The sequence below is a fragment of the Canis lupus genome, chromosome 1 (genome assembly GCF_003254725.2).
Source record: "Canis lupus dingo isolate Sandy chromosome 1, ASM325472v2, whole genome shotgun sequence".
Lineage (NCBI taxonomy): Eukaryota > Metazoa > Chordata > Mammalia > Carnivora > Canidae > Canis > Canis lupus.
In genome coordinates, this window is record NC_064243.1 from 28,833,673 (window position 1) to 28,850,239 (window position 16,567).

The 16,567-nt window shown below is 40.4% G+C and overlaps 1 protein-coding gene and 1 pseudogene across 1 annotated transcript; one reads left to right on the forward strand and one right to left on the reverse strand.

The window, feature by feature from the left end:
* Window positions 1-278: 278 nt before the first annotated feature.
* Window positions 279-14,349, reverse strand: MTFR2 (mitochondrial fission regulator 2). The gene is made up of 7 exons (XM_025422367.3): window positions 13,912-14,349; window positions 13,183-13,298; window positions 7,343-7,447; window positions 6,743-6,855; window positions 5,110-5,345; window positions 3,404-3,761; window positions 279-681 (listed from the first exon to the last, which is right to left on the reverse strand). Exons 2-7 carry the CDS (start codon window positions 13,243-13,245, stop codon window positions 474-476), a joined length of 1,083 nt encoding a protein of 360 aa, XP_025278152.1. The 5' UTR covers window positions 13,246-13,298; window positions 13,912-14,349; the 3' UTR covers window positions 279-473.
* LOC112644170 (60S ribosomal protein L32-like) lies at window positions 7,824-8,378 on the forward strand (annotated as a pseudogene).
* Window positions 14,350-16,567: the final 2,218 nt, after the last annotated feature.

Below are 16,567 nucleotides of genomic sequence, written 5' to 3' on the forward strand. Positions count from 1 at the left end.
TTAAGTGTGTCCTTCTAAACAACCAAGAAGCATTGTCATTGAAAATCGTTGCAATCTCACTTGCTTTTTTAAAAGCACTGTTCACATTCTATTTAACTAAATAATCCAGTCTTTATATTTGAGAAAAATACTGGGAATATTCATTTAACCGCTGAGGTTGAATGTGTCACCATCCTTCTCTGGCCCCTCCAACTTTCAGACATCCCTTCCAACTGCAGACAGCAACACCACATTAGCCCCTGTCCAGGATAAACCTTTACAAACTCATCATGCACAAGTATTTTTCAAACCAAGTGTTTTATTTCAAAAAACTTCATAGTAAGTCAAAAGCAAAAAGGAATGTGTGAAAGTTAACAGAAACAACAGAAACATTAGCAGTACCAGCAACAACTGTATAGCCTGTTCTGCACAGGTACTTTAAGAGAACTTGAAGGCAAAGATATATCATGAACAATACACTTTTTAAAAAAAAATCAAAACATTAACTTCACATTATTATAGCTCACTCTTGAAGTTTCTGGACTAGAAAATGGAGAAGATTCCCACGACCTATTTTCTTTCTCAAAGGAATCATCTTCTTGGAAAGCAAACTTCTCCTTAAGTGCATGGGATATTAAAGACACTGGATCCCAATGTGAATCTTGTCTTTTCCGCTTATGAATGGGTTTACCGCCAGGTGACCTATTTAAAAAAATTTTTTTTAATTAAACTCTTGTGCAATTTATGTTCCTTGTTGACAAACATACCAGAAATATAAGCATAATATATTGCAATCTAATTATTCTTCAAGAGAGTGAAAATTTTAGATGAAGAATAAGGAATCTGAAGGCACAATGAACTAGGAATCAGAAAACCAAGAAACCATGGGGGTAGGGCTCCACCACAACTTCGTTATGAGCTGAGATTATCAAATATCTTGGGGATTGAAGATCTTTATTTTTAATTTTCCAATTTTCCAGTGGAATACTTAAAGAAATATTTAAGAACCTTTAAGGGGACTATCAAATTCATGAAAAGTAAACCACTGGCTAATCATTCATTCAGTCTTCACTTAATGCCTACTATTATACCAGGCTCCATTTTACACTTTGAGAGTAGAGCCGTATCCTAACCTCATGGAACATTCTGGTGACAGGAAATCAATGACCAAGTGAGATCACTGCAGAGAGTAATGCATGCTAAGAATAAAATTAAGTAGTAATGTGACAGTGATTGGGACAACAGGACCTTAGGTGAGATGACCGGGAAAAGTAAAGAGGTTGCATCCTCTTATAGAGGACTCAGAGTTGGTGTCAGTATAAACAAACAGGAAGGAGTTTGGCATGTGTGAGAAAAAAGAAAAAAACGGTACAGCTGGAGGCACAAAGTGACATGGGAAGTAGGACATGAAGTCAGAGAGAGAAGCAAGGGCTGGATCCTGGGGTCACTAAAGAAGCCACAATAGGTGTCTGGATTATGTTCTAAGCACAATGGAAAACCCCCAAAAGGGTTTTAAGCAGGAAATGGACAGATCGGACTTCAAATTTTATTCTTTCGTTTTCAAAGATCTTATTTTTAAGTAATCTCTACACTCAGCATGGGGATTGAATTTACAATCCCAAGATTAAGTCGTATGCTCCACCAACTAAACCAGCCAAATGCCCCTGGACTTCAATTTTTAAAGGATCACCCTGATTACTATATGGAGAAAAGATAAGGAAGCAAGGACACCGAGAGACGAATTAGGAGGCTACTGCAAGTCCAAGCTAAAGATGGTGGCTTAGACTGGCGGTGGTAGCTAGATCATGAGGGTACATACATTTGAGCTGTATGTTGAGAAAAAAAAAAATGAGAAGGAAAAGGATGATTCTAGATGTCTGGACTGAACAGACAACTGGGTGATGAACTGGGTGATGGTGCTGCCATTTACTGAGATGCATAAGACTTGCAGCAGAACAGGTTTTCAAGGTGGAGGAAGTGGACAGGTAGGAAGGAACACTTCTGTTTTGGACATGTGAAGCCTGAGACAACTGTGAGACAGGCAAAGGATGTCAGGCAGGCAATGCACCAGGTAGGCATGGGGTGCGGAGGAGAGAGATCAGGGATAGAAAAATAAGGGTGAAGGTCATTAGTATATCACTGGTGTGCACAGCCATAGGACTCGGTAAGATCACCAAAGGAAACAATGTGGATATAGAAGTAAAGGGGCTGAGACCTGGGCCTCGCACATGCCGACATTGCAGAGACCAGGCCCAGAACAAAGAATAAGCAAAGGAATAAAGAGTGGACGGTGAAGTAGGAGGAAAACCAAGTGTGATTTCCTTGAAACCAAAGAGTGTTCCAAGGAGGAGGGAACCACAAACTGTATCAAATACTGCCAAGACATCAGGTAAGAGGAATAAGAATTGACCACTGGGTTTAATTTAGCCAGAGAGTCACTGGTGACCTTGACAAATGGCAGTTTTCAGAGGAGTGACAGGGACAGAGACCATATGACAGCTGGTAGAAGAGGGCAGTGAGAGATGCAAACAAACAATTGACAAGAATTTATACCAGGAAGAGGAGCAGAGAAACAATAGCTGGGGATATAATGTGTTTTGAAGATAAGAAATAATCAGGTGTAAGGAAAATAGAGAAGGACAATTTGATGATGTAGAAGACACAAGGGATAGTTTTAAGTAAAATCCTTGAGAAAGTAATAGAAGGGGAACCAGTGACCCAGGGGAGAACCTGGACATGAACAATGACATTTCATTCACAGTGACAAGATAGAAGGCAGAGAATATGAATAGTGATTCTGTAAAGATGGAGGAAGTCTCATCTGATTCTGCAGAATGTATAATGCAAGGTTAGCTGTAGAAAAAGAAGAGTTTGGGGGTGGAGGGGAGAGTCTACTGGCCTCCTTGCTGTGTCTCAGGTCATGGAACATAGTCACCATGTGACACTGACTGGGCCCAATGATACCAGTCAGCCCTCTTGCTGGAACAAGTGTGCACATCTAGCCACACTTTACTCTGTACCAGGTGCCTCATACAAGAATCAAATCATAACCTCATTAATAATGAAATGATGTATCTTCCCTAACACTATTACATGGAAAATATATTTACTTTCTCACTAAAAACCTCACTGAAGGATTTTCAGATGAACACGGCAGCTCTCTGGGAAATCCTACTAAAAGCATAGTGAAGGGACACCTGGGTGGCTCAGCAGTTGAGCGTCTGCCTTTGGCTCCAGGCGTGATCCCAGGGTCCCCAGATCGAATCCCACATCGGGCTCCCAGCTGGAGCCCACTTCTTCCTCTCCCTGTGTCTCTGCCTCTCTTTCTGTGTCTCTCATGAATAAATAAGTAAAATCTTAAAACAAAATGAAACAAACATCATTAATAGAATTTTGGTTCATTTCTCAAGTTATGCTAACATACCGTTCAATAGCCCGAAGCTTAACCTTATTCAAGTCCTTTAGAACATCCAACATGTTTGGAACATCTTGATTTTCCTGGTTTTTGGAACGACTGTAATTGGTCTTACTGTTGTCACCTGGGTGCTGTTTTTTCATTTCATTGGCTGCATTATCCAAGTCACATGTATTTTTCAACCCTGACTGTGTGAGAGAACACAGAGGCTGTGGAGAAAAAAGCTGAGGGGGCAGTGGAGGAGGAGGCGGAGGAGGAGGGAAAAGCATTGAACTTGAAAATGGATCCGGCTGGGCACCCAGTTCAGCAGTCCCTGGTGATGGCTGTTGTCCCAAACTGCTAGGCTCGTCATTTAAGTCAAAGAAGCCTAAAAACAAAGCAGTCTGTTGAAAAATCATGCAAAGTTCTCTTCAACATAACACATAACACTAATTAGAGAACCAAAACAGGAACAATTTCTGTAAGGCTACTAAAATAATGATATGGTGGCCAGGAAAGAAAAGCAATCCCATCTGCTTAGTAATTTTTTTTATGAGTCAAACCGAAGAATAAACTTAATTTTAATCCAATTAGGATTGTCTGTATAGGCCTTTAAAGGGAGGAAGGGTGAGAATGTCTTTTAAAAAGAAAATAGAAAGTGTTTTTTCAGTAATTAACATATAATCTAAATTTCATCCTCTATTTAAAAAAAAAAAAACTAAAGCATAATCAACAACTTGTAGCTAGAAATACTCAAACTGGCATATTCTCTTTATGATGACACTGTAGAAACAAATTATTTCCTAGGCAAGAGCCTAGGATGGGTACTGAGTATTTAACTTTTCCACAACAGATTTGTTCCAAAAGACTTGTGCTCTTTAACATGACTGCTAAAAAAAAAATGTATGTGTGTATATCTCACTTTAATTGCTATTTTTATTAATATGTATTATATAATATTTTATATATAAATATACTATATAAACATTCCATGCATATGAATTATGTGTGTGTATAAGGATATGTATAGATACATGTATATATTGTGTGTGTATTATGTAAATCAAGTCATATCTCTAAAAATTTAGAAAAGGATATCTGGACACATTATTCAACCTGAATTTGATAGAAGGACAGTAGTAATAACTTCAAACTACAAATACACAAAGCCTCAAATTTACACTCTTCTTTCAAATTAATACATCTTTTGTCATAAACTGCAATGCTTTTCTGAAGAGGTAGAAAAGCTTCCTTAGAAAACAGTCTTTTGGGGGTGCCTGCGGAGCTAGGTGGGTTAAGCCTCAGCCTTCTGCTCAGGTCAAGATCCCAGCCCCCTGGAGGGCTCCCTGCTCAGCAGGGGAGTCTGCTTCTTCCTCTTTCCCCCCTTGCTGGAGCTATCTCTCACTCACTCTCTCTCTCTCTCAAATAAATAAATAAATGTCTTAAAAAACCACCACAGGCTTTTTAATAAAAAAGCACAATCTTCAGCAGTACAGCTGGAACCAAAGCCTTCCGCCTCACCACAAATGTGTCTTAATTTATTCTAAATAAAAACCATGCATAGTAATTTCACATCCCGACTTCCTAGATTTATGGAACGTCATTCACAAGATGCGTTCGCATAGACACTCCCCTTGGGAAAAGCACAGACGGAACTGCCAGCCCAGCACCAAGCACTGAGCACCAAGCACTGAGCACTGTGCACCATCTGAAACAAACAAGGGCACGCGACTCACTCTCATGTACACTGGTTTTGGGTCCCCGCCTCCCCACGATTGCAGCAATCTGGGTGCGGAGGAAAGTGAGCTCCTCTTCCAGGGCGGCTATCTTTTTAAAGGCAGCTTCACCTACAGACCCATCATTTTTCATTCGTTTACTCTGTCTGAGAGCAGGTGACAGTGGATTCCAGACTGGTTGCAAAGAATGGAAAAATTCAGTTTTCTGTTCTTCTTCATGTTTCCATATATTATTTCTGTGGATGGAAGGAGGAAGTAGACAGTGATGGTCAGAGAGAGGGAGAGAGAGAGAAATGGAGAGAAATTTTCCAAGAGAAATAAATTCTTTCAGTCAAAGAGGAATAAAGACACAAAAACAAAAATCAGAGTACCTCTCTTTATCCCACAATTGTCTCTCCATTGGCTGAGGACAAGCACATCTTATGTAACTTTGTATTTTCAATATTAGAACACAACGGTTGCCTTTAATAGGTCACCAATAAGTGGTAAGTGAATAAAGGAAGAAATCTTGCTTTTTGACCATTAAACAAAAATAATTATCCTGGGGGCACCTGGGTGGCTCAGTGGTTGAGCATCTGCCTTCAGCTCAGGTCGTGATCCTGGAGTCCTGGGATTGAATCCCGTATCAGGTTCCCCACAGGAGCCTGCTTCTCCCTCTGCCTATGTCTCTGCCTCTCTCTTTCGGTCTCTCATGAATAAATAAATAAAATCTTTTTTTTTTTTCCCGGCGCCCCAAATAAAATCTTTTAAAAAAAAAAATTATCCTCTAACTGTTCTACCTATTAGGTTTAAACACAGTACAAACTGATTTATTTAGACATAAAATTTAAAAAAAAAAGAAATAAAATTGATTCACTTAGAAATTCTACATATCCTGAAAACAAGGTACTACAGGGCCTAATATAAAGTTTTATGTTAGGAGTAAGTTTATGGCATTCTAACTTTTTTTAAATAGATAAACTAGGGCAGCCCAGGTGGCTCAGAGGTTTAGCGCTGCCTTCAGCCCAGGGCCTGATCCTGGAGACCTGGGATGAGTCCCACATCGGGCTCCCTGCATGGAGCCTGCTTCTCCCTCTGCCTGTTTCTCTGCGTCTCTCTCTCTCTCTCATATGAATAAATAAATAAAATCTTTTAAAAAAAAAGTAAAAAATAAAAAATAAATAGTCTGACACATAATAAATTTAACCAGAATATTTGAGTAATTGACTTTTTTTGTGCTTAGAGCTTATTATCTGAAAATACTAACACATAAGTTGGTACTCCCAAGCAGTAGTATTTCCTAATTTAAAATATATTTAACATCATTGCCTGGCACATAGTAAATATAAGTTTTGGTTATATATTTTAAGTAAATAAATAAATATAGTATCCAGTGTGGGAAACACCTTTCTTCTAAAAATGGACATACTGATTCTGATATCCTTTTAATATCATTCCTTCCTAGGCCTGCATTATGAGAAATGGGAAATAAATGTGAGAGACACCTAGTCATCCATATTAGGAAAATATTAATTAGTAAGACACAGGGCAGTACAGAGACAAAAGACTCAATTAGTATGATCAAACTGCAACATGTACAAGAATTCAGATTACAGCCCATACCCATTTTCCACAGTTAAGTATATAAAATTACCGAAATCTGAAATAACTGGCTTCTTCATCATTTGCCACACACAAAGTATCAGCAAAAGATGGAACTACAGATCCACAGTTACCAGAGTCTACAGAGTTCAACAGTGGGATCAACTAAAGGAAAAAAGGCAAAAAAAAAAAAAAAAGAAAGAAAAAGAAAATGTCAGAGCCCTGCAGGAGTCGGGGGCAGGAGTAGGACACATGCACATCCATTAAGATTACATAAATTAAAAATCCAAGGGTGAAAGGAAAAAGGATATTCAATACAAAAACATGCACCTGTTAGCAAAAAGCAATACTGAGGAAAATGTTGTTCTTAAAGTCTATAGCAATATTCTCTACCCCGGTTAATGTCATCTATCATAAAACACAAACCAGAAGAATAAAATAAGGTATTCAGGTGTTGCTTTGGACCTGCCCAACTGTGAATATAATTACTTAAAGAAGTAAACACAAAAACATATAAGAAATGACTTGTTTCCAGGAATAAGCTAAAGGTTTTTTGGCTTGCAGGAAACATTTCTTCTTCTTCTGTTCTACTCTATCTCTAGGAGTACCTATGATTATTTTATGCATAAACAATGCATGTTGACAGACTTACCTCAAAATTAGGCCTGGGACAAGGTTCTAGAGGAAGAATTTTCCCGATGATACGAACAATACTTCGAGCTGATCCATAGTCTTTATTTTCTCTAATCTGCAAAACCTATTTACAACATAGAATGTTGTTTAAAAAGTACTCTGTTAAAACATGTTTATCTATGAAGAAAAGCAGATGTAAAAGATGCACTCTTATTTTGTTTTTTTGTTTTGTTTTTTTAAAAGATTTTACTTATTCATGAGACACAGAGAGAGAGAGAGACAGAGACACAGGCAGAGGGAGAAGCAGGCTCCATGCAGGAAGCCCGACACAGAACTCAATCCCAGGATCCTGGGATCACCACCTGAGCTGAAGGCAGACGCTCAACTGCTGAGCCACCCAGGTGTCCCACTAATTCTTATTTTGAAAGAGAAAATAGAGAGTGAAATACTCAAAGTATTTCCTTCAAAGATTAAACTTTATTCATATTTGTCTTTAATTTTTAAAAAAAGGGCTCTTCCTTGGCGCTGCCTGTGGAGGTGGCAGCCATCTATTGCTGGGCAACACAGCTGCCCTCAGACCTCTGGTGAAGCCCAAGATTGTTAAAAAGAGGACCAAGAAGTTCATCCGGCACCAGTCAGACTGATATGTCAAAATTAAGCAGAACTGGCAGAAACCCAGAGGCACTGACAATAGGGTATACTGAAGATTCAAGGGCCAGATCTTGACGCCCAGCATTGGTTATGGGAGCAACAAGAAAACAAAGCACATGCTGCTCAGTGGCCTCGGGAAGTTCCTAGTCCACAATGTCAAGGAGCTTGAAGTGCTTCTGGTGTGCAACAAATCTTATTGCACAGAGACTGTTCACAATGTATCCTCCAAGAACTGCAAAGCCATTGTGGAAAGAGCAGCCCAGCTGGCCATCAGAGTCATCAATCCCAATGCCAGGCTGCGTAGCGAAGAAATAGAAGACACAGCTTATGTGCATGTCATTTGTGTCAATAAAACCATAAAACTACAAAAAAAAAAAACTTTTTTTAAAGGGGATGGGAGTTAATCTATATAATATTCCAGGAAGAAATTTCTTTTAAGAAAGCACCACAAATTCATATTTGTCCTATTTCTGATAATGGCAAAATACCTTTGGGAACTTTATTCAGAAACACTGCCTCCCGTCCTCCCAGCTAAACATATCTTTTGGCCCAATTAAAAGTGGACAATTTCAGTTTCTCAAGCAATGAGGCAGTACAGAGTAAACTCATGTAATTCCCTTTAAAGGTGAGATAAAGAGGGGAATAAATTAATCAGGCACTAGACAATTTAAGAATTCTTTACTTACAGTGCAATATATCTGCTAGAAAGCAGTTCTTAAAAAGATGATAGAAATGAAATGTGCTACTATAATTCAAATACCACTCTGTCTTTTGGCTCGGCCTTTCCAGACCAATTCAAACTATTCCCAAAAGAACCTCCCCCCAAAATATGATGTAACATTTCTGCTCTTGGCAGAGATTTCAACATAAAGAAAAGACCTTCTCTCTTTAAAAAGCATTAAAACTGGGATCTCTGGGTGGCTTAGCGGTTTAGCGCCTGCCTTCCACCCTGGGGGCGTGATTCTGGAGTCCAGGATCAAGTCCCATGTTGGGCTCCTTGCATGGAGCCTGCTTCTCCCTCTGCCTGTGTCTCTGCCTCTCTCTCTCTCTCTGTCTCTCATAAATGAATAAATAAAATCTTAAAAAAAAAAAAAAAGCATTCAAACTTGGACTTTTCATTTTTCCTAAGATCCTATAACAAGGAGAAAGTTTATCACAAGAAACAGAAATAGATAGCATCCTATCAGCATCTTCTTAGAAATACCCAATAAGCAGATGGATATATAGTTCTAGAACTCAAGGGGAAAAAATCTGGGATTTAGATGGATTTGGGAATCATCAACAGACAGAATATAGGATAGGTGAAAATGGAAGCCATTTGACTAGTTGAGAAAAACTGGGGCTAGCGAGGAAAATCCAGAAACTATCAGCACACAGAATGCCATTTCTCTGCTTTTAAATAGTAAGAGTTCTAAATGTATCTGATCACATCCAAACCCCTAAGTCTAGCATTCCATACTGATTCCATCAACTAGCCTCACAACCATCCAGCAGTTCTGCTATCTCAGTCTCCAAGACGTCCTCCATGAGTTCTGTATTCATTCTCCGCTCACCCTTAAAGGTCCTCTGCCACCTGGCCCTGTTTTATCTATCTGACTGAATTATCCACTCACTATTCATTAACAAGAACACAAGTTCTTTTGGATTAGGGATTTCCCTCATCATCTCAAAAACAAGCCGATATTCCTCTAACTCCTAAGCACTAACCCATGTGTCCAGAGGGCTCTGTTCTAACTTAAGCCCTGGCACCAGCTTTTCTCACCTTTTATTTATTTTTTATTTTTTTTAAGATTTTATTTATTTATTCATGAGAGACACAGAGACAGAGACACAGGCAAAAGGAGAAGCAGGCTCTGTGCAAGGAGCCCAATGTGGGACTCGATCCTGGGACTCCAGGGTCATGCCCTGAGCCAAAGGTAGACACTCAACCGCTGAGCCACCCAGGCATCCCTGCTCACCTATCTTTTAAAGCCAAATTCACATTCCTCTACACATTTCATTTTCTCTGCTCTCAGGAGCTGCCTAGGCTCTGAATTCCTAAACTTAGTTCCAAAGGAGTACCATACAATAGGACACCTGACTACATATAACTTTGTTTCATTTGCAGTTTTCTCTTTGCTCCATTAGATTGCAGTAATCTTTACTGGCAGAGACAGGTCTGTGTTGCTTTTCAAATCTACAGGGTAGTTAGTAGTTGTAAACCACAGGTATACTAGTATCACCTTGTAAGGTGGTTTCCAAAAGAAATGAAACACAAAACACATATGTAAAATAAATTTTCTAGTAGCTACATCTGAAAAGGTAGAAAGAGACAGGTAAAATTAATTTTCTTAATATACTTTATTTAATTCAATACTCAATATATATATATATATATATTGTTATTTCAACATGCAATCAATATTTTTTAAATGATGGCATTATTTTACATTCTTATTTTCATACTAGGTCTTCAAAATCCATCATACATTTCACACCTATGGTAGATCTTAATTCTGACATTTCAAGATGATATCTGGCCAGTGGCTACAATACTGACTAGCACAAGCCTAAAGTATACAGATCATGGACCTACTAACACTAGAATTTCTCCCAGCCTGAGCAGTTATATTTAAAGTGTTCTCTAGACCACTCATATGCACTCTTCCTACAGGCCTAGAGGTTTTGCTGCAGTGAGGGCTACTCACTGTACATAAATAGCCAGTCTCTTGGTTAACTTGGTTAACTTGGTTAATAGTCTCTTGGTTAACTTGGATGGTACCTTCCTGTCTTACTCCACAAGTTCCACCCTGACAAACTCCCTGTCTCTCTCATCCCTTCATTGCCATTGACCATCTTCACTATCCTGATGCTTTCCCCTCCTTCTATTCTTGATCCAGGGCCCTGATTTTTACTTTACTGATGTGCTTTTCCTACCAAGCAGAGAATTTCAAGTTAACTGTTTCAGTGAAATGCACATTACCACTCAAAAACTACTCATCCTTCAGATATCACGTGTTCTCATATTACTAATGGATATACTACCCCAATTACTCTTAGCAGGAGAAAAGAAAGCACGTATTTCAAAAGACTACAAATCCATGCTGACTTGAGTGGGGTATTCAGCACAGGTATCCTGCAACCCCGTCAGAACATGTTTTGTTCTCTACTGTGTTGCCCAAAACAATAGCCAGTCTTGGGCCCCTGGGTGGCTCAGGGGTTGAGCATCTGCCTTCGGCTCAGGGTGTGATCCCGGGCTCCGGGATCGAATCCCACATTGAGCTCCCTGCATGGAGCCTGCTTCTCCCTCTGTCTATGTCTCTGCATCACTCTCTCTTTCTGTGTCTCTCATGAATAGATAAATAAAATCTTTAAAAAAAGAAATCTCCAATCTCTGAAATCTCCAATACCACCATTTCTGTTACCTGCCAGCGGACCTGACTTTACTCTTAACTGAGAAAACCAAGAATGCCAATTTGACATACCTCAACTTTCATTTCTCTTCATTCAAAACCTCTCCACCATCTCTCACTTTTATCCTACTCAACTTATCCATCTTCTTTCCAAGTCTTATTTATTTATATTCCTTGCCCAACTATCACTTGCTATTTCATTTGAATCTTAAATTTTTGTCTTCCCTATGAGGTTCTTCCCCAATGCTTGCAAACATGAAGTTATCTCTAACATTAGCAAGAAAACAAAATTTCTTTTTTTTTGTAAATTTATTTTTTATTGGTGTTCAATTTGCCAACATATAGAATAACACCCAGTGCTCATCCCATCAAGTGCCCCCCTCAGTGCCCGTCACCCAGTCGCCCCCACCCCCCGCCCACCTCCCCTTCCCCCACCCCTAGTTCGTTTCCCAGAGTTAGGAGTCTCTCATGTCCTGTCTCCCTTTCTGATATTTCCCACTCATTTTTTCTCCTTTTCCCTTTACTCCCTGTCACTATTTTTTATATTCCGCAAATGAATGAGCAAAATTTCAATTTGATGGTCACTCTTGACCTCTTTTCAAAAAATTTTCAAAAGAAGGTGCTGATGCTACCTCCCTTCTTCAATCATTCTTCAAAATACAAGGCAGCTGCCACTTTCCACCTACAGAAACCCCTAAAGGCTTCAGTAATTTAACAATAAGCAAATCTTCAACTATTACTCAGTGGCCATTATCTTCGATCCCATTATTTCTGAAATTCAAAATGCATCCGTAACATCCAACAACATCTTCCATTATGTCATCAAAGTCCATGAATTCAAATATCAAAAGAATGTAGACAACTCCAAATTTGAATCTCTTTTTCCTACATTCTAGAACCATTTATCTATCTGCTGGATATTTGTATATAATCCAACAGCACAGCTGGCTCATCCTATCTCTCCAAACTAGTTCCTATACTGAATTGCCCATTTGTAATAATATTTATAATATAATAATTGCCTATTTAGAATTTATAACCACTCTTCAGCTTACTTTTGCTTAAAATCTTGAAAGAATCCTTGACTATTATTCTCTTCTAATTAACAACAACAATGATTTGCCCATTCTGTAAACCCAACTATCCTCTTTCTTATAGTCAATCTTGTATTATAGTTATCTCATATTATAAGCATCATGAATACAAGAACCATGTACCGCTACTCTGTATCACTTGCAGAACCAAGAATATTGTCTTAGAAGTAGTAATGCTCTCTAAATAGAGAAAACTGGATTTGCTTATAATTTTCAGACCTATGTCATCCTCTGTCAAGATTTATTCTGAATTTGTTGAGCTGTAACTTGCCATTATATATCCAAATACCAAACTTAAATTACATTAAATAAAACCACTAGCTAATTAAAATATTTTTTACCTATGAAGGTCATATCTATATTTTGCTGCATTTGCACCTTTTGCTCACATTTGACCTATCTGGTAAATAAGTTCCTAATAATCTTACCTTTTTTTTTTTTTTTTTTTTTTAAGTAAACTCTACCTCCAACATGGGGCTGGGACTCACAAGCCAGAGGTCAAGCAAGAGTCGCATGCTCTACCAACTGAGCCAGCAGGTGCTCCTAATCTTATCCCTTTTTTTTAGCTCAAACTACCAAAGGTATTCTATTGCAAACTCACCCTTTGTTATGCCCAAAAGGAGGAACAACTTCACCTTAAATGTTTACATATAGATCATTTTCAAAATAAGACCCAACAACAAATACAATAGGTTGATTCAAATCCATTAAAAGACATTTACCTGATCTATGGGAACACCAAAATATTCCAGCATTTCTCTTAAGATATTCCATATGAGTGACATTGATGAAACAAATACATAAGCGAATTCAAGGAAACATTCTCAGTTTTTGGTACCTTCAGGAAAAATAATTCAGAAAATATTACTCTCAACAAAAGCATAAAATGACTGCCACAAAACTGTATTAAGTAACCTGGAGGAATCCCTTCGTTCCACATTACACCATCAACTAATTTCTTTTGGCCAGTAGTATTTTGAAGGAAGTCAAAGATGAGGGGGAAGGGCTGGTAAAGGAAACTTCAATTCATCAGTTAAATTGCATTAAAAGTTCATAGGATGTTTAAGCCTTCATTAACAAATCTCAACCAACAAGAGATTGGCAGTTGGCAGGAAAGCCTTTTAGGTTAGTTGCGACCGCGAAGTCCCCGCTCTCCTGAAAGCTCTGGGCTTTGGCGAGGGAGTTCAGCTCAGCCTTGAAAAAAAAAGGAGGCAGAGGGCCGACTCAAGGCTTGTAACAAATGAACAGCAGCTCTTCCTCACAAACGATCGGGGTACCCTCCATCCTCCTCGTTCGTTTAACAGATAAGGAATATGAACCCCAGATATACGATGTGACTTAGTCACCCAACTAGTGAGTAAGAGGCCGAGACTAGCGCCCCGTCGTGTCACTCGCTTGGGCCGCAAGCCTCCTCGGGGTCTCTCCTAACCCAGCGTGATCGCCTTGCTCACCCTCCTCCGAAGTCGAGCCTCCAACCAACCACCGGAACATCAAGCTGCCTCGAATCCGCAGTCTACGAAGCTGGTAGTGCGCTCGGCCGGTACAGGAGCCTTCGGACGTCAACCCGTGTCTGCCCACGCGCCTGTTTGCAGCCCACAGACGGTAACGACGCCCCCACCGACCCGGGGCCGGGCACTGGAGCCCCCTCACTCAACCCGGGGGCTTCCGCAGCAGGCGCGGCCCCCAACTCGCGTTTCCCAGCCACCCTGCCGCTAGCCCCCAGGACTGGCGCCAGCTTCCGCGTTCCTGGACGAAAATCAAACTCCGCGGGCCCAGCCCGTGCCCGACCTCATTGGGCAAGCCTAAAAACCGCTGCCTGGGATTGGCTGCGGAATGACGTCAGGCTAGTTACGGTCTTTTGGACGGGCTCCTGGGATTTTTCCCGTCATCTTCTGGAGGGCGGTCCTCCCGCGAGGCAGCCAATAGAAGCCCAGAAGCAGCTGGTGGGCGGGGCGGGGCGGGGCGCGCGAGGCGATGGCGACGCACGCGCAAGACGCGTCCTTCGGTTCCTCCAGGCTGAGCTGCGCGTAGACAGCCCGGCGCTTAGGAGCCCTGACGGGTTTTGAGCCAAGCGGTCAGTCCGGAGTTCGTGCCAGTTCGCAGAGAGTGTGTCGTCCCTTCCACCCAGACCCTAAGCGGGGCCGCTCTCCCAAGTCCTCTTGCCGTGGGGTCGCTATTTTACCGTTTGATCGTTCCATTCAACGAACATCTGTTACGTGCTTACGGGACTAGCAGAAGCTAGCTAATAAGCAGGCCTCGAGGAAGGTGTACGCTCCTGGTTATCTAGGCTACCAGATAGGTGCCACACATTAACTGGGCCTAGCCCGAGGATACCAAAAGTGAAGCTAAGGGTATCCCCTGATCCAGGGGGGATATTCAATTTCTAAAATTCTGACCTGGGATTACTGGCTTCATAAGACAACAGCTTCCCTTTTTTATGTATTTCAGGGAAGAATGCAATGGAGTGACGTAAAATTTAGTCAATTGCGCCCAGGGCGGCATTTTTAAACTAATTTCTCTATGGCCCACATTTATTCAACACTGAATATCTGTTAAACGTGCCAGGCACACAAGGAACACAAAATGGGGAAGACCGGTAAGGTCCTTGCCCTGCATCCTGGTGGAGACGTTAGGATCTCCCTGAGATCCTATTTTTAAATAATATCTCTCTCGGCACTTATTGCCATGTATATCCATGCTCCCCCTATCGCCAAAACTAGAATGTAAACTCCACAAGTTACTTTTAGACCCATGTGGTTTCTAAAGCGCTTTAGAAATACCTAATGTATGGCAGCGCGGGTCTGGCTTAGTGGGGCATGCAAGTCCTCATCTCATGAAAGGTCATGAATGAGTTGGGCCTCTGCCTTGGTGTAGAGCTTACTTAAAAAAAAAAAAAAAGTAACAAAACAGAAGAGTGGCTAGTATACACAATGGGCAATCAATACTTGGTTGAATAAAGTAACTGGATATGAGATGAGGGAAAACAGACACCAGAAATGACTTTTAACTACAACTGGCAGACTACCTCTATGGTCCAAACTAGATTAAAGGATGAAATTAGGAGAAGGCTGTTGAACACTGTGTAAGTAGAAGGCAATTAGATTACAATCCTACATGCAATCAGTAAATTGCAATTTTCTCAAATTCCTTGTTCTTCCCTTTTGCCCTCGTCAGTAAATAAATCATGATCTTATAACCTCTTCCCTTTCCAGTCTTATCAAACAGCACCTAATAAGGCCAGAACACTTCCCTTGAGAACATCAGAATAGGAACAAGCACTAAAGCTGCCTTCACCCCTCCCCTTCACATTCAATTCTGATTTTGGTAGAAAGATGGGCCCCGGTCAGGCAGCTCCGGTGGCTCAGTGGTTTAGCACTGACTTCAGCCCAGGGCGTGATCCTGGAGACCCAGGATCGAGTCCCACGTCAGGCTCCCTGCATGGAGCCTGCTTCTCTGCCTGTGTCTCTGCCTCTCTCTGTGTGTCTCTCTCATGAATAAATAAATCTATTTTTAAAAGTTTAAAAAAAAAAAAAGATGGGCCCAGGTCAAACGCTACACCTTCTATGAATGCTTTGCTGACAATCCAAACATTATTCAGAGCTTTCCTTCATTTTGTTTACTAAGCATTCCTACATACTACATCTTGATAACCTTTACCAAGACTTGACATTAATATTTTTCAATTGCTCATTTACATGAAAATTATTTTCTTGGCCATTTAGAAGGATGTTAGATTGAAGAAAACTTTAGTTACCTTTTCTGTTGTTTTCGAGTAGTATTCAGAAATATGGTGGCTTGCTTTCTAAGATTTTCCTGGTTGTGTTCCCCTCCCCTAGTTTGACCTAGGCCCTCTCCTACTGTCTCTCCCTATTCAATGACTACTTCCACTTTCAGTACGTTCTCAGTGTGGGGTCCTGTCCTTAAAAAGGTAATCTTGTCTTGTCAGGTCTGTTTTGAGATTTCACTGGGGTAAACTCCAATCTCTTCAATCCTTACTATGGGTATTTTGCATTGACCTAGGGAGAGGACAAAAGTCCAATTGAGTAATTTGAGATTCTGCTTTTCCCAAGTCAGTCAGATGCTACTGCAGTTCTTCCTTCTATTCAT

Coding starts and splice junctions, on each gene's coding strand:
- MTFR2 (XM_025422367.3), bottom strand. CDS start 13,245: ATGTCACTCATATGGAATATCTTAAGAGAAATGCTGGAATATTTTGGT. Junction 6,856..7,342: donor GTCCCAGGCCTAATTTTGAG/GTAAGTCTGTCA, acceptor TTTTTCCTTTAG/TTGATCCCACTGTTGAACTC. Junction 3,762..5,109: donor CAAAACCAGTGTACATGAGA/GTGAGTCGCGTG, acceptor CTTTGTTTTTAG/GCTTCTTTGACTTAAATGAC.